The sequence below is a fragment of the Nicrophorus vespilloides genome, unplaced genomic scaffold, assembly GCF_001412225.1.
Source record: "Nicrophorus vespilloides isolate i.1.1-1 unplaced genomic scaffold, Nicve_v1.0, whole genome shotgun sequence".
Classification (NCBI taxonomy): domain Eukaryota; kingdom Metazoa; phylum Arthropoda; class Insecta; order Coleoptera; family Silphidae; genus Nicrophorus; species Nicrophorus vespilloides.
In genome coordinates, this window is record NW_017099987.1 from 213,932 (window position 1) to 239,435 (window position 25,504).

The 25,504-nt window shown below is 33.0% G+C and overlaps 4 protein-coding genes across 6 annotated transcripts; 2 read left to right on the forward strand and 2 right to left on the reverse strand.

The window, feature by feature from the left end:
* Nucleotides 1–298: 298 nt before the first annotated feature.
* Nucleotides 299–9,645, reverse strand: LOC108566533. 2 transcript variants are annotated; one of them, XM_017926464.1, is made up of 2 exons: nt 9,352–9,645; nt 299–1,427 (listed from the first exon to the last, which is right to left on the reverse strand). In XM_017926464.1, the coding sequence occupies exon 2, from the start codon at nt 1,372–1,374 to the stop codon at nt 715–717; it is 660 nt and encodes a 219-aa protein (XP_017781953.1). In that variant the 5' UTR covers nt 1,375–1,427; nt 9,352–9,645; the 3' UTR covers nt 299–714. The 2 variants fall into 2 exon arrangements, with proteins under 2 accessions (XP_017781953.1, XP_017781952.1); XM_017926463.1 differs by lacking the exon at nt 9,352–9,645 and adding an exon at nt 1,817–2,079.
* Nucleotides 9,646–14,894: 5,249 nt separating this feature from the next.
* Nucleotides 14,895–16,503, reverse strand: LOC108566570 (rhomboid-related protein 2-like). The gene is made up of 5 exons (XM_017926534.1): nt 16,288–16,503; nt 16,016–16,227; nt 15,681–15,956; nt 15,408–15,621; nt 14,895–15,316 (listed from the first exon to the last, which is right to left on the reverse strand). Exons 1-5 carry the CDS (start codon nt 16,351–16,353, stop codon nt 15,008–15,010), a joined length of 1,077 nt encoding a protein of 358 aa, XP_017782023.1. The 5' UTR covers nt 16,354–16,503; the 3' UTR covers nt 14,895–15,007.
* A 1,174-nt stretch (nt 16,504–17,677) lies between these two features.
* Nucleotides 17,678–20,172, forward strand: LOC108566569 (rhomboid-related protein 2-like). The gene is made up of 6 exons (XM_017926533.1): nt 17,678–17,737; nt 17,811–17,930; nt 17,991–18,202; nt 18,262–18,537; nt 18,591–18,804; nt 19,425–20,172. Exons 2-6 carry the CDS (start codon nt 17,865–17,867, stop codon nt 19,731–19,733), a joined length of 1,077 nt encoding a protein of 358 aa, XP_017782022.1. The 5' UTR covers nt 17,678–17,737; nt 17,811–17,864; the 3' UTR covers nt 19,734–20,172.
* A 1,016-nt stretch (nt 20,173–21,188) lies between these two features.
* LOC108566549 (histone-lysine N-methyltransferase eggless) lies at nt 21,189–25,502 on the forward strand. Of its 2 annotated transcripts, none has more exons than XM_017926487.1 (12): nt 21,189–21,380; nt 21,583–22,032; nt 22,088–22,252; nt 22,307–22,465; nt 22,519–23,420; nt 23,484–23,999; nt 24,065–24,201; nt 24,260–24,437; nt 24,496–24,716; nt 24,791–24,912; nt 24,972–25,114; nt 25,210–25,502. In XM_017926487.1, exons 1-12 carry the CDS (start codon nt 21,296–21,298, stop codon nt 25,414–25,416), a joined length of 3,285 nt encoding a protein of 1,094 aa, XP_017781976.1. In that variant the 5' UTR covers nt 21,189–21,295; the 3' UTR covers nt 25,417–25,502. The 2 variants fall into 2 exon arrangements, with proteins under 2 accessions (XP_017781976.1, XP_017781977.1); XM_017926488.1 differs by lacking the exon at nt 21,189–21,380 and adding an exon at nt 21,462–21,510.
* The last annotated feature ends 2 nt before the right edge of the window (nt 25,503–25,504 follow it).

Here is a 25,504-nt window from a genome sequence, read left to right on the forward strand (position 1 = left end):
ACTTGAAAAGTACCTATAATTTTGGTCTTTTTTTATGATATTTTGTACATTATATTAATATTTCATGGGCAGAAAGACCTATGATCGTTCGCCCTTTGCAGCAGATCAATTTGCTTTTATTTTCTTATTTTGTTCAGTTTGTAGTATGATGATTTGTTGGAATAATTTGTATTATTAAATTAGTAGAAAAATACTAATTGCGATTAGAACAACAATATTTGAACATCATTTGTCAAATGTGCATATGTGTTTCATATTTAGTCACATTTTAGAATTAAGTAAGGAAAACAATGAAATGTACGATAAAAAATAACTTTATTTATTCGAAATTAAAATAATTATCTCACAGAGCTTCGTACATTCGAAAAATTCGAAGAATCGCTAACATTAAATCTTAAATAATCCTAATCGTCTAAGATTAAGTCGTAAAATAGTTAAAAAGTAAAATGTGGGAGATGCATCATTGCTCGATCCAAAAATTAATATCAGTCGCAAAATTAGACCACCTCTCGAAATCGGGGCCAATTTAAGTTTTTTAATCTTTTCCCTGTTAACAAAAAAAAATATAAACACTAGCCGAAGAAATTTACTTACATAACGACAACAACGAAAGTCGCTTAGTCGATAAGAACAAACATAAAAAAAAAATCGATTTTGATATAAATAAATATTAAAACCTATGTAAAGTGTGAAATGATGATTTTTTGTTCTCTCTTAAAATAAGTTAAAGTTGCTTATCGTTCTTTTGCCCAGAATGTCTTTTCGCGAGAGACGTTTCGTTTTGACTGGGCTCGGGGTTGAGATTTTCTTCGGTGTGTTCTGCTGGGCGAGCTGAGCTTCCTGATCGATGAAGAACTTGAGACATTTCAAGTTCAGATGCGTGATGTAGTAAAGGCAGCCGATCATGAAGACGAGTCCGGCCGGCATCAGAGCAGTGCACAGGGTGTAGAGGCAGACCAGTAGTTGGACGAAGATCGCGACTATCGTGGCGTAAACACCGCAAATTGCTAAACGTTCGCTGAAGAACATGCAGAATTCGTCTTTGGCGTGTCGCGAGAAGTCCCGGAAATCGTCCAGGTACATCGAGATGTTCGCCTTCGTGCAAATCCTGGACACCTTGTAAACAGTCGAATTGTAGATGGTTGCCTTCGAATAGATGATGGAACGTTCGAAGTTGGTCTGGATGACCGTGCTCGAGTTCCTCAACCAGGTTAAGATTGCCGGAAGGATGTAGTAGTTTTGCGAGCAGATGTAAGTGTTGAACTTCCGGATTCGTTCCAACGAAGAGCTACGCACGAACCTCGACCTCTTGTACGCTTTAGTGCGTTCGTCCTCCATCCTCTGCCTTTCGCTTTCCCTCAGTTCAGTGGACATCCTTCTCGAGGATTTAGTTGAATTGAATATAGAATATAGTTTATTCGGGAATCCTGTAAACGAAAATTTAAAAAAAAAATAAATTAGCGTGCACGTTATCGTCATCAGCGAAAGGTCAGATAAAGCCCAGACTAAACATAGTGTACTAACTAAATATATATATATGAATAACATGGGAAATCTTCATGTTTCGAAAATGAAAAAAAAAAAATATATGTGTGTTAAGAAGCTTCGCGTGTTGCGAAGAGACATCACAAGGTTAAATTCTGAAGCTAGTTTTTGTTTTGTTCTTATTCTCATCCACCGCTCGCAAAGTATTCCTTAATTGTGCTCCACCGAGTACAGAAGCTTTTTATGCCCTTAAATAGGATTCTTTTATATGCTCAATCTCAAATTGCGAAGATACTTTTATTATTCCCAATAGAAAACCAAAGAATATTACCTAATAAATTCAGAACTTCTTGCAACTATATTTCCTCCAACAATTCCACGCACAATTAACGCAAACGAAAACAACTTCACTGATATTTATTAATCGATAATCAATCGATGCTGTCAATCGATTCACAACGTTTTTTCGTTTAGAATTCAAACCTTCGATTAGAATCGAAGAGAGAGAGGAGGAGGATTCATCAATTGATTTGCGCACTCTGATGAGACCCACTGACTGATTTTACTTGACTAACCGCAAAGGATGCACCACATCCAGTGTTGTTGTGTCGATTAGAAGAAACGGCGATTCCCGGAATAAAAACCCCCACCTTCCCCATCGAGTTCGATCAGCGACAGCGCGAAATGTGTTATTTATGTAATTAATTTGTGCAGCTCGTCAAGTCAAGTTCAAGTTCTTTATCGTTTTTCGGTGATAACCCTGTTTTTTTGGAACAGATCTTCCATGTTCCTTTATTAATAACAATTTCAATTTGATGGAGCCATTTTTTTCTTCTTCTTCTTCTTATTTCATCTTCTGAAGAAGAAAAAACGACGACTGCAGAAAATACGACGACTTCGAGAGTCAAGGTCGTAAAGGAGACGAAGAAAAAACCTTTCCAGTACTTTATTATTTTCGAATGGTCACTTTCGCATGTACAAATGCAGAAGATAACAAAAAAAAATATGCTTTGCAGACGCAACAATTAACGATTGTTTCTACCTAATTGCGAAACGCATTTCTTGCAATTTACTTGCTTCTTCGACGTACTCTTTAGCAATATTTATGATGCAAATTCTCAAAATATAATGAATTAGTTTTTCCATTATTTTTTTTTATTTGTTTCATGAAAACAAGTCACAATTGAACACAATAAGTTCGAAAATCTAGTTAATATTATAGAATCATTATTGATAGAAACAACTGAACGATTCTAAGTCTAAAAAAGTAGAAACATGGTTGCTAAAATTCTAATTGTGTGTTTTGAACTTTATTTATAAATACGTAAAATTTTGAATGACTTAATTATGATATTGATGAAAACAACTCGACTATTCTAAATACCATAAAAAAATACGTCTGAAATTGTATTGAAATTACATCCAAAATCAAATAGAATGTTCAGTCTTTTGAACTTTACAGTCATAACTCCCATAACAAAACTTCGAAAGAAGTCACTACGAAATGCTTAATTAAATAGTTTAGTGCATATTATGGTCAGAAGTTGTGCTAGAGGAGAAAATAACATCCAAGAAATTAGAAATTAAGTTATCCAGATTGTTCAGTGAATAAGTTTCGAAAATGTTGATGAAGAGAATGTTAGAAATTTAATGAATCAAAAATTTTAAAACCATCCAAAGTGTTATTTTACTAAGATTTTACTTTGTATGTAATTTGAGTGTTTTTATGTAATATTAACCCCTGAAAACGAACACATCCCATTCGTCAATGGATTGTGATTGACGGAAGAATGTTTACGTTACGTTACGAAATTACTGATACGTTAGAAATTGTTAAAGTTTGAACTTTATTCTTTCATTCAATTTTATGGAAGTGACAGAATATTTTATGTGTACAATAAATAAATGACGAAGAAATTATAAACTAATAAATTTAATCAAAACATAAAATCTTTCTAAAATACAAAATTTGAACTGATTTGTGATAAAACGTATGACAACATATTATTCCTGTTTAAATTGCATATTTTTTTTTATTATACTCTTTCATCGTATATTTAACCAAAATAATATAATTTGTAATTATGGAAATTATAAAAACGTGTATAAATGCGAATGTTTATTTAAAAATAACTTTTACATATTTATTTATATTATTAATATATATACATATTTGAATTAACTTGTTGGAAGCATTTATAAAACGAATAACTTCATTTTATATAATTACAGTCAGACAGTCGAACCGGAATCGGAATTAACCGGATTTTTTAACTGAAACATAACTGTAACCGGAACAAAAAATTGCTGAATTGAAAAACCGAAACTGGTTCATTAAATTAATTCATAATCGCCTTCTTTCATGTATGCTCTTCGATGGTACGAAACGTTGGAACGCTTAATCATCAATATAAATTAGAGCCTCAATCACCACCAATCAACCACCGATTAAAAAGAGAAAATTTGAAGAAGAAAGGACAAGCACAAGTCTTGCGCAACTAACATTAGAACAAACTCAAATGAAATATTAAAAAGGATATTACTGCAAACATGAAGAAACATTACAAAAGTGCATGTGTTGAACTAGTCACTAATTCAATTTTATTTCTTTTATATTTTCATTTTTATAATTGAAAACAATAGTAAAAGAATTTGGTAAATAAAATTTAACTAAAATTTGATATTGGACTCGATTTTAAATTTTAACTAAAATTAATTTAAATTGTTTTTTTTTCGATTTTAAATTTTAATTTCAATCGGAACTGAACCGTAAACCGAAACGAAATTAATTTCGGTTCGACACAGTTCATCAATGATAATTCTATTTCCTTTAAATTGAACTTTAAAAGGTATTAACGATCGTCATATTAAGTTGTCCAAGAGATGGCATCACGATCAAAGTTGTCCATTGGTAAAACAGCAATACTTCCTGCACTAATCAAAGACTTTAAAACCGCTTGAAAAGATATTTAACTTTATAAAGAAACAAAAAAAATACTATCGTATATTATAATTATGCTATTTCCTTTACATTGAACTTCGTGAAACCGATTTCAGTTTCATGCAATTCAATTGAAAATAAATAACAAAAATAAATCAGCTTATCTATAACTTTAGTCTTTAAAATCTTATACGAAACTCTTGGAAATTTCTTATACAGTTCAACAGTTGCAGATTCCTTCTTAAATTATTCTCATCTAACTAAAATTGTTTTCCTATATTTTTAATCAATTTACTATCAAAAAAAAATCATTTTTGTATGGAATCGAATTACGTTTTCTATCTCGAATTACGTCAATTTCACTCGCAGGTTGCAAAATGAGGCACTTGCGTTACTGTAAACATGTTGTTAACATCTTTCGAAAATAATTCGATCTAATAATTTAATGTTTTTTTTTGTTATACATAAAACCTGAATTAAATAATTGATCGATGTAATCTTAAAATTACTATTTTAATTACTAACTTGTTTCTTCTTCAGATTGACATAAAAAGTGGTCGCGATCTATAGGCAAATTAATAATATTTCAAAGAATTACTTAATCTAGTTGCTTATGAAGTCAGGAATATAGAAATGAAGAAAAATTAATTTCGCACACAACATCTTAAAAATGATGATAATTAAGAGTGAACGATTTTTACTTATTCGGCGCTTAGAAGACTTTTATCATAATTTTGTAAGAAATGTCCAGGAAAGAGGAATCCATCCAATAAAGATTCAGTAGACGTAGTTGGGTCTAGAAATTTAGGAATTTCTGGCCCTTCAAAGAGTTAAGTAACGATTTTAAATGAAAGATAGAAATGAAGAAAAGCAATTTCGCTTCGCAATCGATTTTGACCATATCTGGTATAGACAACTTCTTAAAAATGAAGACAATTGAGAGTGAATGACTTTGACTTAGTCATAAAGTTGCTTTTAATCATATTTAACCAGCATCTAATATTGTAATCTTAACAAAATTTAAAGAAAGTGTTAAACTCAAAGCTAAATGCTTTTTACAAATTAATGTAAAATCTCAAGTAATAACCGGTCGTTAACCTTAACACGAATGTCACTTCAACAGATGTAATTTTACTCAAAGAATGTATTAATAATTTTTCTTTTTGTTGTTAGGTTGAAACAATGATAAACACGAAATTACGAATACGAGAAGCAAAGTGAAGTAAATTAATTGGCGTCTGCATTATCTGCTATTTTCGTTTTATCGTTGCAACGACCCGAAAATGAAAACATGAATACATGGAAAAAACACACACTCACAAGTACACACAGAGAGGAGGCGCTCTCTCGTATCCTAAAAAACCTCGACTCCCGACGAATCTCTCTGTTACCAAGAGACACAATCCGACTTTGATACTGAAAGTGATATCAAATTAATTCGTCAAAACTCCACTTCGAACCGACAATGTGCAAAGCGCACTTGTGACTTTTCGATGACGTTATCAAGCCACCTTTGACGTCACCGCTTAATTCCAAAATCAAATCTTCTCATGCTATTCACCGTAACGTCATCACGAATAAATGAAGCACACATTCTAGTTTCGCAATTCACAATTATACTGTACCATTAAGATATGGTTTTTCTATGGAATGATTATATAACTTGTTTCATAAAATTATAGATAAAGTTACGTACGTACGTAAAGTCGCTGTAACGATGTTTCTCAACCTTTTGTCTGGCAATTCAAGTTATTTGTTTGTAGTTGCGACTCAATTGCTAAGCGCAGGTCTTCGCTTTGACGCATGGTGACAGCTGTCATTAACTCAACTCAATTTTGGATTGATTGATTCATAGTCTCTTGTTTCAAAATAAATCAAAACGTAGCAATACGTAAAACAGAAATACCTCCCGCACTAATCAAAGACTTTAAAACCGCATAAAAAGATATTTAACTTAAAAAAAAAGTCGCACTATGCAAAGTATTCTATATGTAGTCTTTATAAATTAAAACAACAACAATGAAATTGACCATGAAATTGGCTAAGTGAATTTCCAAAATGCTTTATTTTCTTGCTACTAATGGCTCGATAATTGGACTGATGCATTTTTTTTCCTACAAAATAAAATAGTTTTTTCTTTATGGAATTGTTAGTACTTGTCAGAGTCTACATAATAATAATAAGCAACATTTGAGCCACTTACCTAATTCTACGTATAATTGCATATTAATTACGACTATATTATAATAATTTAAAGTAGTTTCTAAAAGAAACGTATAATCTTACACAATTAAATTTACATTTTCAACCAAAACTAGGTAAACAGTTTCATGAAATTTTTTACATGACTTCGATAAAAAGGAAAGCAGACATTTATCGATGTAAACTATGTTAAAATCGTGGAAAGACCCGGACAGGACCAAAGTTCAATAGCAATTAGTGCGTAAAAAATCATTTGCATATCCGTCTTACCAATAATCAAATATCGCGTTAAAAGTAACTTATTTACAAACAACTTAACTTAATTAATCAATATCACTTAACGAATCAAATACCATTTTTAGTTATAGCATTAATATTTGTTATGTTTTCATACTAATTACTTATTTAACACACATTGTTTAATTTCGATCAAACTAAGTTTCTTGAATTATTTTATGAAGTAATTTCATTACATTCTTAACTTATTATATCAAATTATCTCATGTAAAAATTATCATTACACAGCGGATGCATATATCAACTTGTTTCTTTATTTTTAGCTCACATTAATCTAATTGCAGTTATCAAACGACAAACTATTTCGATTCGTAAAGTAAAACAAAGAATATTTAGAAAGTGCACTTTGCTTGTGTTTAGCATGAAATGAATGGAAAGTTCACAGACATAATTTAATGCTCAGTTAATAAATAGAGAATAATTGAAATATTCGCTCATTAAATGTATTCAGATAATCTAATTCAATGAAAATAATTTTATAGTAAATAAACAACGGCATTATCAAACCGATTCTCTTTTTCAGTACTCTGAACACCGCACGAACGTCAAAGCTGATAACAATTTAAACAAATTATAAGGAAAAAAATACAATAATAACGTTAGTGCATGCAAATGATTGTTTACACAAATGGATTTGCGTCAAATTTATTTATAGTCATAATTTACCTTTTTTTTTATTTGTAAATAACAAAAGATGAAAATGAAAAGAACTTCAATTAATTTATTAATTATTGAGAATAGTGACAAACACATGACAGTTATGTGTCAAGTGTACCAATATCATCGGTCTCCAATAGCAACCAACCATCACAAGCCCCCGGTGGGATTTACTGTGGTGCATTTCTCTCAGGTTTGTGCGACTTTCCATGGACGAGAGGTTATTTATGTTTTTATTCTATTCTGAATCCATTTTTTTTTGCAATTTTGCTTTTTTAAAAGGGCTTTTCCTCGTAGTGGTCCGCGAGATTCAATATTTTGAGTTTAGTGGTCCGTGAGGTTGAAGACCGCTGATCTAAAGCGACGGTTCGCAAAATGACAGCTGTCACCTTGCGTACAAAATATGTTATAAACAATTGGGTCGTAGTACAAGTACAAACGAATATGAAGAGGCCGCACATCGAAAAGATTGAGAAACACTGAGCTAATGTTTCTTGCCAGCATTAAAGTTCTTAGCAATCTAAATTGCACCATTGTTGGCCATTTATACAATGATCCATCGGGAATTCAGTGTTCCTCTACGGATTTCCAATAGAACATGTCACGTTAAAAGCTTCTACAAAGTCCATGTCCACTATAAATCGGAAAATGAAAGTTGTCCATAGGAGAATAACAATATAATATTATCCTACCATGTGTTTTATCGGATATTCCCATGCGTATTTTCACTCAAATTCAAATCCTCAATGTAAACTTTAAATTTTTTAACAAAAAATAATAATTAAATAATCAAAATTGGATTTTATATTAAGGTTGTATATAAAATTTGAATAACAAAGAATTGAGAAATCCGCACACAAAACACATAATGTCAATTTTTTATGTGGAATTAAATTTAAAAAAAAATAGTGCTATTTTTCTTAAGTTTGAATGTGTACTTTGGAGTCTGTTACTAAAGGTTACACGGATATTTGAATTATTTCATATTATTGATTAATAAATAAAATCTTCAACAGATACAGAATCTTAATCAAATATTTGAATATTGAATAAATTAAATAAAATTTTTAGTTATAATATAGTATTTGTTATGGTTTTTCATTACTTATTTAAAAGCTTGAAAAATTTACATAAATTGCTAATAGTTATCATCATACGAGCCTTAGTGATCTCTTAGTTTTATATAATTCATGAAAAAGTTGTCAAAAATAGATAAATTTAAAAAAAAATACAGCAATTTCAAAAGAAACTACGTTTTAATTGAGCGAAATAAATATAAATTATTTTTTGATCGTTTTTATTTCGTCCGGTTTCAAACAGTCTGGGATATTAGCGGAACCGTACTATACGAGGTATTACAATATCAAAATGTGCAAAAAAGCTTTAAGGTATGGAATGTAATGTAAGAAACAAGATAATCAAGATATCAAGAATATCTTAATACTTCTCAAATTTTTCAAAACAACTATTAAATAAACATTTCTTGGAAATGTATAATCGCCTATTGAAAAATATATTTTTTATTATTTCTGCTCTTATCAGAAAAACGTGATAACTGATTCATTTTTTTTTTTCACTCTCAAAACTTTGATGTTTTAATACACGTTTCGTTTGTAAAGCGCACTAAGATCCGCTGAAAAATGATGATACACACAATCTTGAAATTTGTTTATCAACGAATCGCAAAACAAAAAAATAATAAAAATTACTAATAACACACACAGATTATACAAAATATTAATTTAAAAAAAGAAAGAAAAACAACTTACCGACAATAATACTATATTAACGTCGTCGATTTTATTTTTGTTTTGTATTTGTTGTTGTTGACGATGTTGTTGTTGTTACGATGATGTATTATTGTTTTGAAACGCGCGCACCTGATTTTATCGTAATTACGGTGTTCGGTTGTTCGGTCGCGCGAAATCAGGTGAATTTCTTGTGGAAACGTAAATACAGATTCGTCTTCTCGTCCCAATAATTGATATTTTCCATAACTCGATGGTGGTTGCAGTTTATAATTATAGTGTTCTTGGCCATGTGCTTGTTCTTCAACTGTGTCTTCGAGAGTACTGGTCGTGCTCGAAGGCTACTTTTAAAAACGTGACGAACTGCACTCATACACTCGCTCACACACACAGACACGCACGCACACTCGATCCCTCAAATTTCGGTTGTACGCATGATGCACGAGGACAACACAAAGCAAATTTTAAATAGTGAAACAGGACGGGACGATATTTGGGAATTTTCACGGCCCCTCGCACCATCAGATGCGTTTTTAACCGAGGGACGAACATAATAAGGGAACCGCTTTTTTTTGAGAAAGGGCCGTACTCGGCTCAATTCTACCATGGTACAAAATTTCTAAGTTTAAATTGTATTATTAAGAAGGCTTCTTTCAAAATTGAAACTTCAAATTGTTATACTTGAAATGTCAATAGTATGATAAATATTATCCTCGGACCGTTGCAAAGGAAGAAATTAAGTTCTGTATAGACGTATAGAAACAAAATAAGATCTGTATAGAATATATTCTAATTACTCTCAAATTATTATTATTTTTTTAATATCCTTTAATATATCTTAGGATTTTGGAAATTTTAAATGAAAGATTAAAATCCAAACATGAATATTTGACAACATACGTATGTACTTCTAGAAGATATACCAACTTAAAATAACTGCGCATTACACACACACAACGCAATATTTGTTAATAATTTAACAGTTGGTAACTGTAAAATCCAATGACAATTGATTTTATGACAGTATACTAAAGGGGAAACATTAATGACACAATAACATAGAACTTTCAAACGTTTTCCGTTAACTTAAGTTTTTTTTTCTTTGTCGAATCGAATTCTAAACTAAACTGTAAATATTTTAATTATAAATCAAATAGCGGAAATAATGCGGTCAATGTACCTGTAACTACTTTTTTTACATGAGTTATTAAATGACATCACAACATACCATAATCATAGTTACTATAGTTTCTTCCTTGTATCAAAATGTTCTTTATTAATTCAATTTCTTATTTGATATAAGTATTAGTCCGAGTTATATGCGCAAGTTACTTGTAAAATCATATATAGAGTATAAGAGCAAAAGGTTATATTTAGTAACCTATTTTTATAACTATCTAACGGTATCGTCTAAATGTGTAAGTTTTGTTTATTCTAAATGTTTTACACAATTAGAACATTTTAAAACAAATTAAATTGTATCCACTCGGTCAGTGATGTCGAAGCTTTTGGTACAGATATGTCAAAATTCTAAAAAAAAAACATAACTGTCACCAAAAATGTCACAACTTACACGCATGTCATAGGTTTGCCATCTACTTTGAATACGAGTTAATACAATCCCTCCGCGAATAATTAATGATATAAAAGCGAACATGCAGATTATGTTGATACAAATGTACTACGTGGCAAATTATGCCACGTGTTAAGATTTTAGAAAAAAATACTTATATTATTAAACACTTATTACGAATTATGTAATTATACAAGAATAACAACACTAATTTTAGTAATGATTGAAATACTGCAAACGATTACTTACTCGAAATTAACGTGACAATCCTTGCTATTGAACCAATAGAAATAGTAGAAATTCTTAATATATTAACCGACAATTTGATAAGACTAACTTTGAGAATTTAGAAAAATATTTACAAAATTCGTACGCAGTCATAATATAAACATTTATAGTTTTATAATTTACAAAAAAAAATAATGAGTCATTATGAATATTTTGATGTTGCTGTAAAATAATTTTGAAAATACAAAAAAAAATCTGAAACCTCATCGAATGTAATCAGTCAACAAAACAGTTTTCGACATCGACACTCTTTTCAGTTGCTTGCGTAACACAAATCAATTTCATTGAGATTGGAAAAAAAAAACACTAGAGACTGAAGACGGGGCCCAATTGCAGATAGCAGAAGGAACCTTTGATCCTGAAATCGTAATCCTAATCGTTCATTAAACTGTTTACTGTTTTGGGAATTGCGAAACAGGTAACCATAACTACTTATACACACTGAATAAATAACGAGAACGTAAGGGAAATGGGGCTAGTCCGGACCTGCGTCCGTTCCGTTCGTAATGGAAAGTGCTTTAACCCTGCATGTACGACGACAACAACAACAACAACAACAAAATGCAGCAACTACGACATCAATAATATTTAGTGTTTAGTTGAACACAGAAAGGCTTATCAGTCGTCCACCTGTGATAATTCAAATGTTTGACCCTAATTTTGCGAACGGTAATACATACGTATTTGTGTCTTTGCGTTGCGTTAGTAATGTGTTAATGGTAATTAATTAAGGCCAATCCCAATCGGTGTTTTCGGTTTGATAAGGTGTTATCAATATTGTTGAAATATCGAAAAGAGATCACGTAGACAGACGGTGGCTGCTACTACTACTTTTGGGTGGACACGAGACGAGCGCGTGATCGAAAAGCTATTTTCCTTTCCTCCTTTCCTACCCACCGATGCAACCAGAAACCGTTTGTTCGGGACAAAGGACGGTCTTCAAAAATAGACCTGCTCGAATCCAAACTGCAGATTCGATCTTTATTTAATCCATCATCTTAAATAAGCAAAAAAAAATACTAATTTTAAACTTATTTTAGCATTAAATGCTATTTACAACTTATTAATTTACTTACATGATATTAATCACGTTTTAATACATGATTAACAAAAACTTAGTATCAATTCTTGAAATTGTTTCTATTCAATAATATAGCAACGATAATATGGTTTTTAGAAAGACCAATGTTTTCACTTCTAACACTTTTACTTTCATGCGAGCAACCCAAGTAATCCCGAAGTTTACTCTGCATAAAAATGATATTGTTTCCGAGAATAATATGATTCAGAATATATAAAATACGTTTATTCTAGAAATTCATATTCGTCATCATTGTGCGTTTACAATATACAAGAAAATAAGAAATTTGAGTCACATCGTAATAGAAGACTAGATGTAAATTGAAATGATAATCTCATTATGCAACACAAAATGTTTGGATTCTTATCAATTGTATCGTATTTCCATAGTTATCACATTAATTTTAATACAAAAGTTTCCTATAAACTCAGAAATTGTATTAATCATTTTCAGATCATTTTTTAGTTAGCAGATTTTTTTTAATTGAATATTAAGACCATGAATCAACTAATGATAAATTGAGGCAGAAAGACTTTCGACCAAAAAGGGCCAATAAAAAAGATTTAGAATTGTAAATTATGAATGTAAAAAAGCAGAATGCTCCAAAAAAATATAATTTTTACTGTGTTTCGTTATGTTCATACGATTTTTTTAAGTATTAATTAAGAACCGGATATTCCAGTTAAGTACTATAATAGTAAGTCAGCTGAAGATCTATATATTGGTCATCAAGCAAAATGAAGGTAAAATGCAGCACATTGTGATGAAGCAGCTGTTTTGATAGACCTTCATAATAAAGGTCGTCGTCCTCAAGTTTAGATTTTGTACATGCAATGCGAGAAAATATAGAGAAGAATTTCATAATTCCTCTTAACAAGGAACGGAGAAAAGTTATGAAAAATGTTTCCAACATCAAATTAGTATTAAAAATACTGCATTTATATCTACATGAATTACATTTCAATTTCTAAAATTTATTGATTTTCACTTAATGCAAATTTGTCATTTCATAAAAATATTATTTATTTGCATTTTCATTACTGAAAATCTTTAGATAAAACCATTATTTCCATATTTTTAATCACTTTTCTCATTATTTGTCAAATCATATCTGTTTAGTGAATTGAAATCTTAGTAACCATAGCAAGACACATTATAAAACCTCAAAAACTCAATCTAACATGCATCCTACACGATGCAGTTAGTATTTGTTCTATTACTCACAAAATCAAAGTGCGTCTTACACGATGCAGCGATTTCATGTTTTCGATGTATAAATAAAGTTTCCATATTTGTGTGCGATTCCAGACATCCATCAATTAATGGCTGATAACGCAAGTATATGGATCGTAAAGAAGAAGTACGTGAAATTTTGCCAGACGTCTGAGTTCGTGACATACTCGATACGATAGCGCCAAGCACGGGAATGTCCTCGTTACGAGACGAGACATCGAAGTACCCTTTGGACTCGGCGAGTCTCTCGTAACCGGATGCCCAATGTCCACTAATCCCCACAATAATACTACTTAATTGCATTGCACAACGATCCCGACGATCCGATCGTTGCCGTCTCTAATTCTGTTCCGCTCAATCAACAATCATCTATCAGTTTTCATTCACTTTCACGAACGAAACACAATTGAATCGTATTACAAATTACGCGATACATAGGTTGCCGAGAAAAACGAAATTCTAACTTTTTGAATGTAAAACCATGTAAATCGAAAATTAAGCAAAAAACGCATATTTTAGTTGTTTACAAATTATGAATTAAGGTACATCAATCGTACTAAAATATTGAAAGGCAAAAAATTGTTCCTTTTGATCTTTCTATTCAAACATTTAATTTGTAATTTTTTAAAAACGTGTAAAAAAAGTACCGTGTAAACTGAGAGATACGTGTACTAATATCGAAACCGTAGCCCTGGTAGCACACTTAAATACTTATTATGATTTGGATTCCTTTAAAGAATAATTGAATTAAATCTACAGGTGAATCATCATGTTGCAGATGAGCGACGATTTCCTTCCCATATAAGGCTTTTTTTTAATAATCACCTAATTTCAAACGGTAGAATATGATTCGTATTCGCAACTAATTTGTTTATTACTCTCCTTCTAGTGTTCAAAACTCAATCTTTTCATCGTCCAATAAGAATTGTTCAAACAGCTGTGATTCGTCGTGTCTCAGACAATCGACCTTAGAAATGAAATTCCGAACCGAAAAATGCAATTGAACAAGTTAATTCCATTATTTATATTTACTTATAATGTGTGTAATACATTCAATAAAACTGAAAATCTTGTAATTGTAATGTAAGCAGTCAAATACAAAATTTAAATCTAAAGAATATTCTGTCCCCAACTGGTGCTTATCGAAATCCACAAATTCAATGTAGTTATTTAATTATGTTAAAATTTGAGCCCATCATCGAAGAAACTTTATAAATAATTTATTTGTTTTTAAATAACAGTTGTAATAGTAACGAACAATTAAATGATCAAATAAGAACATATATGTTTTCAGTATTAACACAGTAACAACTAAAATTATAATAATAATAATATATATAATACTATAATATTAACAATTGTAATTAACTAAAAAAATGTAATGTAATGCAATAATGTGTTCGTATAAAGAATTTGTCGTTGTCAAATAAGGTATTTATTGATTTATTTCGTACTTTAATATTATTCTAGTAACAATGTCAAAATACGACTCTTCTTTTGTGTTAAAGCCTCTGGACGGGAAAGTAATCCTGATAGAAGATGTTGATAATAATGCCTGAACCCATGAGAACGACGAAGACTACGATTGCTATAGCCCGGATGATCTTCTCCGGCCTGGTGACTTCGATGTTGCGCAGCACGAAGATGCCTACCAGGAGACCGGCCAGAGCGCCGAAGAAGTGAGCAGCGTAACCGATGGACTCGTTGGCGTTCAGCACGTATCGGTTGTAGATGGCAGTGCCCACGTCGCTGCCCATCAGCACGATGAATATTATCAATTGGATAATGGGATAGGTCATCTCGCTCCAATTCTGCAAAGAATGAATAAATAAAACAGTAATCAAATTGTATGAAACAGAACACTTGATTGGATATTGAGATATTGTTAACAAGGTATCTCACCATAATGATTGAAGCTAGATGGGCCGTTATCAAGGAATAAACGCCTCCGCTGGCTCCAGCCAATCGCACAGTCGGATCTGTGATGGATGTGCCCAAACTGCCAGCAATCACCCCAGCCAAGTAAACCACGGCAACGCGTAATCCATTGTGCACCATCTCCAATGGTACACCCAAAACAATTTGCACCAAGATATTCACAATCAAATGGTATTTGCTGCAAAAAATAAATAAAACCAATTACGAATACGGTAATTTCGAAACGGAGCGTCTCACCCGATGTGCACAAACATGTAAGTAAGGAATCTCCAAAATTCCTTCCTTTGGTGTGGGTCATAGAGCAAAGCATTAGCTACAGGACCTGTTATTTCATTTGAATCATTACCTAAAGCCAAATCAGTTCCAAACAGTATAATCTCTATCAAAGAAATCAGTATCATTATAACTGGTGGTGGACAGCACTTGTACTGATCCTCATATCGGCCATCAACGGTAGTTTCCTCCAAAACCCTCCGCCGCTTCGGCACCAGAAATTTCACATACTGCGAATACCTTCAATAACAAATTCACAATTAGATTACCTGAAACCATGAATGAAACATTGAAATTACTTCTCTTGGACTTTAGTGAAGAATAACTCATTATCTGGATTATTGACCATGTAAAGAAATTCTTGAAAATCCAATTCACCGTCCATATTCACATCAGCACTCTTGTGTATAGCCCTAATTACATGTCTTGGTATTCCTTGTTCATAGGCAGTACTCCTTATCATGTCCCTTAACTCTCTTATGTTGATCCTCCCATCATTATTTACATCGTACTAAAACAAGATTAACATATATACAGAATATAATTTTTCGTATAAAAATGAATCACTTACTGTTTGAAAAACTTCCCTCCATCTATCTTCATTTAAATTTGTCAACTCCATAGATGTATCAGCCATTATTAGAGATCACTATAATTACACCCACAACAAATAAAACTATATGCTATTCCGCCACGCCTGAACGTAAAACTTTTTTTTTATTCGAGGAATCTTATCAAACAGTATCAATATGATTCATGTAATATATGAGATAGTCAGTGATGATACCTTAAGTTGAACTACATTAAATGAAGAAAGTCGATAATCTGTATTTATGTTACAATGCTATTAAAATTGATTGTTTTAAGTTTAATTTAACAAAACTAATTACTATTAATAAATAAGTGGCCTGAGTGCGGACACACCACACCTTGTTTAAGATATTCGTCAAAGCATTAGCCTTTTGTGGTATATTTAACTTGTCTCCAAAAAAAAATCGCTAATATTATAAGAGTTCTGCAAAAATAAAGGTAAGACAAGTTGTGTAGAGCCGGTGTTCCTAGAAAACATTAGAAGAACCTCGAACAAGTTAGGATAATATGCAACCAGTATAGTTAAGACCAGTATTTAATGAGAACCCATTTTGTTCTTAAGTCGTTGTCCGTTTATAAAGTATGTAAATGAATTGGGAGTTCTAAATTAAGATAAATACGATGGTATAATTTCAAAATGTTTGTTGACTTATTGGAGCAGAAGAAACAGACTGGCACCTCACGTTCATTCTGATATTTACATCAATTGCAATGGACCAACATTTTTATTTGTACGAAGGTGTAATCTGGTCTTTTGCTATGAAGGGCTTTGAAGATTCTGTGTTGTAAAGTTTTGATAAGGAATTATACTTATAACAATATTTGAACTGTTTTGCTGAATGAGTATTATTGGAAGTATACATCTGACGTATCAGTTGTGAAAAGAAATGCCTAAAGCATAACTCATCGCAACTCATCTACATGACGTATATAAACAAGGTGAGGAGCCAGTCTATTATGCGATCCATGGATTGAAATTCATGAAAATGCGCAAGCGCGTATTGCTTCATTTACTTTTGAGAACGGTGATGGCGTTGACTATTTTTGACGCCATTGTTTCAGAAACTTTTGTGATCTATGGTATTGTGTTCTATTTTTGTATTTCTGCAGTTATCCTAGTTTGAAAAACGATATGGGTATTTTCAGATCCACTCTAGTGCCATCTGTGTGAGAAATCTTATAATATTCACGGATTCACTTCTACGCATGCGCACTTCATGAACTTAAACTAATAGATCGCACAGGCGAACGGAACATAACAAGGTGTGCTGTGTCCAGTTGTGTCTGCATTGGTCTGCATCTAGATCACAATTATTATATGTATATATTATTAGTTTTATTAAATGAAACTTAAAACTATATATTTCAGTGGTATTGTTAATTGTAAATACAGATTTCGACTGTTTTTATTCAGTATCGTTTATCTTATGGTATGATCACAACTGTATTTGATACTACTGCTGACTCTTATAATAATAATAAAAAAAACGGTAATACATTCAGGAATTGTAGAGTAACAGCATAACTACAAGAAGGTGTAATTAGTGATCCCTGATAATGGCTGATACATCCATAGAGTTGACAAATTTAAATGAGGAGAGATGGAGAGTAGTTTTTCAAAAAGTAAATGATTCATTTTCATATGGAAATTGAACATTTTGTGTATTCATGTGAATGTTTTAGTATGACTTAAATAATGATGGGAAGATTAACAAGAGAGAGTTGAGAGACATGATAAGGAGCACTGCCTATGAACAAGACATACCAAAACATGTAGTTAAGGCTATACACAGGACTGCTGATATGAATCTGGATGGTGAATTGGATTTTCATGAGTTTCTTCACATGGTCAACAATCCAGATAATGAGTTATTCTTCAGTAAAGTCCAAGAGAAGTAATTTAAATGTTTCATTTATGGTTTCAGGTAATCTAATTGTGAATTTGCTATTGAAGGTATTCGCAGTATGTGAATTTCTTGCTGCCAAAGCGAAGGAGGCCTTTGGAGGAAACTACAGTAGATGGCCGATATGAGGATCAGTACAAATGCTGTCCACCACCAGTTATAATGATACTGATTTCTTTGATAGAGATTATACTGTTTGTGGCTGATCTGGCTTTAGGTAATGATTCAAAAGAAATAACAGGTCCTGTAGCTAATGCTTTGCTCTATGACCCACACCAAAGGAAGGAATTTTGGAGATTCCTTACTTACATGTTTGTGCACATCGGGTGAGACGCTCCGTTTCGAAATTACCGTATTCGTAATTCGTTTGATTTTGTAGCTTTTACCATTTGATTGTGAATATCTTGGTGCAAATTGTTTTGGGTGTACCACTAGAGATGGTGCACAATGGATTACGCGTTGCCGTGGTATACTTTGCTGGGGTGATTGCTGGTAGTTTGGGTACATCCATCACCGATCCAACTGTGCGATTGGCCGGAGCCAGCGGAGGCGTTTATTCTTTAATAACTGCCCATCTAGCTTCAATCATTATGGTAAGGTTATTTTCCTCTCCAAGTTTCTATACCTCTTCATTAATCACTTCATGTCTAAGAATGTAGAGATTTTTTGTTCCAACTAATAATCTACTGAAGAGTATAGTATGAGCTTGATTGTTGCAGTTAGCCTTTTCAGGTTCGCGTTGATTTGTCTACGTTAGCTATCAATTTTCAAGAGCTATAAGTTCGTTTTAGGTTTTCATAACAAGATTATTTGCATGTGATGTATCTTCTTTGGTTTCAAAATTTAAATGCGAGGGAATCTTTGATAAATTATTTTGTTATACGTCTCCGTGCACTTTAGCGTTCTGGATGAATTATTTCGCATCTCGAGAAAATTCCACACTATACCCTGATACCTGCAGATTAATGATATATCTTCTGCAAGTCAATATGTATATTACAAAAATACTCTACTAAACCACGAACACAAGCGAACAGAGCACAATCAACGCACGCTTTATGTTTTACGGTTCAAACGCTACTCCTATGTTAAGGTTCGCTATCAACACTTTATATTACAATAATCACCACTTCCGGAAGATTATTACTAATCAGGTGTTTCGGTTAAAATTTGATTACATACAGTGTTTGTTATTATTTTTCTTTCTTTGCAGAATTGGAGCGAGATGACCTATCCCATTATCCAAATGATAATATTCGTCGTGCTGATGGGCAGCGACGTGGGCACTGCCATCTACAACCGATACGTGCTGAACGCCGACGAATCCATCGGTTACGCTGCTCACTTCTTCGGCGCTTTGGCCGGTCTCCTGGTAGGCATCTTCGTGCTGCGCAACATCGAGGTCACCAGGTCGGAGAAGGTCATCCGAGCCATCGCCATCGTTGCCTTCGTCATCCTTATGGGATCAGGCATTACTATCAACATCTTCTACCAGAATTACTTTCCCGTCCAGAAGGTTTAACATGACACAGAGCCGTATTTTCTAAGTGGTGCTAGAATAATGTACAAGTATAAATGAAGAGTGCCTTATCAATACCTCAACATTCGACAACGAAAAAAAATTTCCAACACTATTTTATATAAATACTATATGTTTACAAATGCATTGTTGCAGCTACAATTCTATTTTACTGTTATGATTCAATGTTAATATTTTATTCTCTTAGAATTTAATATTCCCGCAGCTTGTTAATTTGCAACTGTTAATGTTTTTCTTTTTATTTTAATTGAAGTCTTTACTATTATTTATATTTTATTATTTATGTTTCTTCGTACTTTTTGTTCTTTGTTCTTATATCGTTGTACTTACGCACAAAGAACTGATGATGAAACGAATGTGTATTTTTATTTCATCATTGATGCTATAATTATAACTATTATTTAAAACCAAATAAAGTATTTCATGGGTCTATATCGCAAGCCCGACAACCGAAAGACCGTCTATTGAAAGCCCGACGTTCGAAATCCCAAGTGTATCGAAATCCCGAGTGTATCGAAATCCCGACTACCATAATCCCGACAATCAAAATCCCGAATATATCGAAATCCCGACAGTGATTTTTATTATTATAATTTCTACAATAACATTTTTAAATTATTCTACTATATTTTAATAGGTACGACGGTACTTAAATACTTTTAAGACCTAGGTCGATGGCTCTTTTGCTCGATTATTAATTGTTGTTATTTATTCTTAATAACAATAAATAATATTAATTATTATTGTTTTTTTTTCGTTGACTTATTCATTATAAAACTTAAGAATAAGAAATATTATATAATAAAATTAGTTTATGTTATTAACAATAAATAACAAGAATTAATAATCTTATTAAGTTTTAGATTGTCGGGATTATGGTAGTCCGGATTTTGACATAGTCGGGATTTCGGCTTGCGATTGCCACCGAAAATAGGATGAGATAAACATGCCAATTTTATTATCCGAAATTAACCGGAATTTTTAACTGAACTGTATCCGGTTCGAAATTTTAATTACGGTTAATTTCGGTTCAATTGGACTCGATTTTAAATTTTAACTAACCAATTTAAAATCGGAACTGAACCGAAATTTTTAGACGAACCAAAACCGAAGCTGGTACGATAAACAATTACATGGAACGTAACCGTAAACTTGAACAAAATTAATTTCGGTTCGACTCCGATTTATGTAGGCCAACACAAAGGCGTATCTATAAAATATTTTATTTTGTCAGTTGGTAATCTATAAAATTTGCGATGTTGTGGATTTCGTTAAAATCACTTTTGTTTTGGACCATCTCAAAGTTATTTGGTAGTCCAAATCTTATAATATTTTAATGTAATATAAATTGTAATAATTTCAAATATCAATATTATGATAACACGTTTTTAAGTTTCATAAATATAGTTATGGCAACACTGTAAAAATCTTCGAGTAAACGCGGATTGTCAGATTGTTTCGTTTGTTTACGCTTTGCTTTCTTATAAGTTTATTAATGTCAAATATAACAATATTTAGTTTAGTGTGTGAATGAATTGTGTGTGATGTCGAAGGAATTCATTAGCAGTTCTGCACAGAATGTTGCAAGTTCATCGGTTGTTATTGTTTTGGATGATGATGAGCAGCCGGGTAATATAATTTAACCTTGTTTTCTTTTTTTTTTTTCGAAATTCAAATAACTTCATTCATTGGCGTTCATCAATACGTACAGTTGCAATAACATTCGACAGACCTTAACGTTTTGAGGTTGACATCTAAAGTTAATACTTGCATGTTGTTCAAATAATATTGCCAGTGTTACTGTAATGATTTATGTTTTGTTTTGTTCCAGCTGTAATTGATCTTGTTGGTCAAGCTCCAGCAGGTGATCGAAAATGCATCAATTACTCATGTCAAAGTGGTATCAATCTCATCAATCCACCTAACTTCTGTTTGTCTTACTACAGAGTTAAAAATGATACAAGCAAGAAACAAATGATTTGCATGGAATGCTTTCATCTGGCAGTGCAAACCTTTGATATCCTCTGTCAGTCACTTACTGATGATGATGGTGACATTATGGAAGTGGACATTCCTGTAAGGGATGAGACTGTTGCAATTGATGATTCAGATAGTGATGGCGAGGGGAAGGAACCAGATGTATTAATAGATGATGAAACTATGAAAATGCTTGAAGAGAATTTCGATGATGTCCTTAACAATGCATTGAAAACAGTTAAGTATGAGCAAAAAGTGGAAAAGGCTATTGATACATTGAAGAAAAAGTATGAAGCCAACAATGGTAAGTTTACCTTTGTAATAATAACATAATTTTTAATTGTACAAGTTATTTTTAGACTCTTATACGGAACTCAAAACTATGATTGATAGTATCAGAAAAGAAGTTGATTCAATGCTCTTTGGATTATATAAAACAATGAAGCCTACTAACGAGATTTTGCCAGAATTGATTATTGAAGAGAAAACTCTAAGGGTATATGAAAATGTTTCAAAGAAATCTGGTACATATGAAGCATTTCTATGCAAGAATGTTACAATTATTATGAATATTTTAGATGGGTGTCAAACTGAGGTCAGAATTCAAACTAGAAGTAAGAGTATAGCAGCTACAAGTAATGCTGACATGAAACCTGATGTAACAGAGCATACACCTTTAGAACCACCTGCTGATTTACCTATCAGAACGATTCTTGAAAAACCACCATTAATAATAGGTATGATATTGGAAAAGCTCATTGGGTTAATAAAGTAAGGGATATTTCCGTAGGTAATCATTATTACGTGAAGAAAAACTCGAATTTATCATCCTGGATTAAAGTTACATTGGATAAAATACTGGGGCCGAACAACGGGACGCAGGTTTTTCAGGTGGTTCGCGAAACGAGTGGATCTGGACTTACGCAAAGACGAACCGTGAACGGAAAGGAGATTGCTTACTCCGAGAAGTCTAACGTGATGTTGGACGTGGGGAAAAGGGTGATTGCTCTTTTTAAGGAATTTGGAGATCTGAAATCATCAAAAAGGGATGCATACTACCCGGGGGTGGTTGGAGAGTTTCCAACGCAGCATAACAAATACCGTTATCTTATATTCTTCGACGATGGTTACGCGCACTACGTGCATTACAACAATGTCTTTCTCGTTTACCATCAAAACGACAGCGTCTGGGAGGACGTCAACACTGATTCGATGGCTTTTATCAGGAAGTATGTAACGGAATATCCCAATAGGTCGATGGTCAAACTGCAAAAGAACCAAGTGTTCCGTACAGAATTCAGATCCAGATGGTATATGACCACCGTTCTGAATATAGACTGTTCGCTGGCCCAAATATACTTCGAATCACTGAAGAGGGTGGAATGGATATACCGAGGTTCGAGGCGTTTCAACATAATGTACAAAGAGTTACAGGCGACCGACAGCAGATTGCAAAACAGACAGCGTCACCATAGATCTGCTTACATTCAAGCGAATTCAGGGAAAACACCTTACGTGCAGTACACTAGGGACGATGATGTTATTTGCGTAGATGATACTGCAAAAACAGAAATTAGGTCCGTGGCGAAGAAAAGCACACGACCACCATGCACAATTGATCCTAAACCTATCTTGCCTGAAGCCAAGGACATTACCCTAAAACCTGAAAATCGTCCGCCAGGAAAGATCGTGGTATGTTTTATGAAACATTAATTTATGTTTGTATAATAAATTAAATACTATATCATTTCTCAGTACTACACACCAAAAAGGCAAAATCCGTCGATGAAGATTTACAAGTTGCATCAGTGCAACGAATCGTGCCAACAAGAGATGATCACATCACTGAGCCGTCTTAAAGGTTACGGACCACTGGCAAAACCTTTGCTCTGCGGATTTTACCGTTTGCATAACAAAGTGAAGGGTAGGAAACCATCGGTGGTTTACAAGACGCCTTGTGGTCGAGTCGTTAGAAATATGCCCGAATTACATAATTACTTACAAGAGATAAAATCCGACTTGACTGTTGACTTGTTCTCCTTCGACTATTACGTCCGCTGCTTGGCGGAGTTCATTTTAGAGCCTAATTCCCCGGTTATTAAGGATCTTTCGACTGGTTTCGAGGATATACCAATTCCAGTCGTAAACTACGTGGACAATGAATTGAACAACTTCGTTAATTATTCGACAACTCGAATGCCAATGGAAGGCGTCAATCTTAACTTGGATACGGATTTCTTAGTTGGATGCGATTGTGAAGACGACTGTTCGGTAATGAAGCAATCACTTCAAGTATATCAATGTTTATATCTTTGTTTTTTTTTTGTCTGTTTTAGGATAAAAGTAAATGCAGTTGCTGGCAATTAACCTTACAAGGAACTAAATATTTGAACAAAACCAAGACTTCAATAGGATATAATTACAGGCGACTGAACGAGCCCGTTTTCACCGGTATTTACGAATGCAATTCGATGTACGTTCAAAGCTGACAACGTTAAGACAATATTTTTTTGATTACATTCAATTTTCAGGTGCAAATGTTCGAAAACTTGTTTGAATCGAGTCGTCCAAAATCCTCTTCAACACAAACTGCAGGTCTTCAAGACGGTCAATCGCGGCTGGGGCATTCGGTGCATAAATGACATTCCTCAAGGCTCATTCATTTGTATCTACGCAGGAGCTTTGCTCACCGAGCAAATGGCCAACGAGGTTTGAATAAAGTATATTTACCAGTTTCGTGAAAGTATTTTTATGTGTTTGTATTCAGGGTGGCAAAAATTACGGTGACGAGTATTTAGCTGAGCTCGATTATATTGAGTCGGTGGAAGGCTTCAAAGAAGACTATGAACACGAGGCGTACACCAGCGACAAGGACTCCGAGGACGAAGAAGGCTCTAGGAATGAAACGGCCAAGCAACGTAACCATGACGAAGACTTCACACCGGCAATGGAAGATAGCGATGATTCCCTAGAATCGTTAAATTTATGGTTAGTTGTTAATCTATTATCAATTATGTTGCAAATTCTAATGGGAAGAATGATGGATAATTTTATCATTCTAGGACACGGTTAAGAAGGGCAGCAGCACAATATAAAAACGATCCAGCCCCAGCACCTAAGAAGGTGGCATCCACATCTAAAATGGATGTCGATGAAACTGTGACTATAAGTGACGATGAAGATGGTAGTATTGTTAAAAGATGTCTGTTATGAAAGAACTTAATTGTATTTTGTTGTATGCAGTGCGGGAACCTTCGAGCTTCAACCCTGCAGAAACCGTAGAATCTAAAGTCGAATACAAATCGGTGAGGGAAATGTTTGGAAGCGATGAGTGTGTATATATTATGGATGCTAAGAATACCGGAAACATTGGAAGATATTTAAATGTATGTACATTTCACAACTTTGACATTTTTACTATATACGTTTGATTTGCACAAGTTAATATCGCGATGTTTAATACGATTAAAATAATTTGCAGCATTCCTGTACTCCGAATATCTTCGTGCAGAATGTATTCGTGGACACGCACGATGTCCGATTTCCTTGGGTCTCCTTCTTTGCAATCAATTACATAAGGGCCGGCACCGAACTCACATGGAACTACAATTACGACATCGGCAGCGTTCCTGGTAAAGTTATGTATTGTCGTTGCGGTTCGTCCGAATGCAAAGGTCGTTTGCTTTAAACAGTAATCTCTGAACTGGTGGAAAATTGTAATTTCCAATATTTTATTTATTATTATAGGGAATAAACTCGAGTTGATTTTATGAATA

Coding starts and splice junctions, on each gene's coding strand:
- LOC108566570 (XM_017926534.1), bottom strand. CDS start 16,353: ATGGCTGATACATCTATGGAGTTGACAAATTTAAATGAAGATAGATGG. Junction 16,228..16,287: donor GGAGGGAAGTTTTTCAAACA/GTAAGTGATTCA, acceptor ATCTTGTTTTAG/TACGATGTAAATAATGATGG. Junction 15,317..15,407: donor ATCTAGCTTCAATCATTATG/GTGAGATACCTT, acceptor CATTCTTTGCAG/AATTGGAGCGAGATGACCTA.
- LOC108566533 (XM_017926464.1), bottom strand. CDS start 1,374: ATGTCCACTGAACTGAGGGAAAGCGAAAGGCAGAGGATGGAGGACGAA.
- LOC108566549 (XM_017926487.1), top strand. CDS start 21,296: ATGTCGAAGGAATTCATTAGCAGTTCTGCACAGAATGTTGCAAGTTCA. Junction 24,000..24,064: donor ATTGTGAAGACGACTGTTCG/GTAATGAAGCAA, acceptor TGTCTGTTTTAG/GATAAAAGTAAATGCAGTTG. Junction 24,438..24,495: donor CCGAGCAAATGGCCAACGAG/GTTTGAATAAAG, acceptor GTTTGTATTCAG/GGTGGCAAAAATTACGGTGA.
- LOC108566569 (XM_017926533.1), top strand. CDS start 17,865: ATGGCTGATACATCCATAGAGTTGACAAATTTAAATGAGGAGAGATGG. Junction 17,931..17,990: donor GGAGAGTAGTTTTTCAAAAA/GTAAATGATTCA, acceptor TGAATGTTTTAG/TATGACTTAAATAATGATGG. Junction 18,203..18,261: donor TTCAGTAAAGTCCAAGAGAA/GTAATTTAAATG, acceptor TTGCTATTGAAG/GTATTCGCAGTATGTGAATT.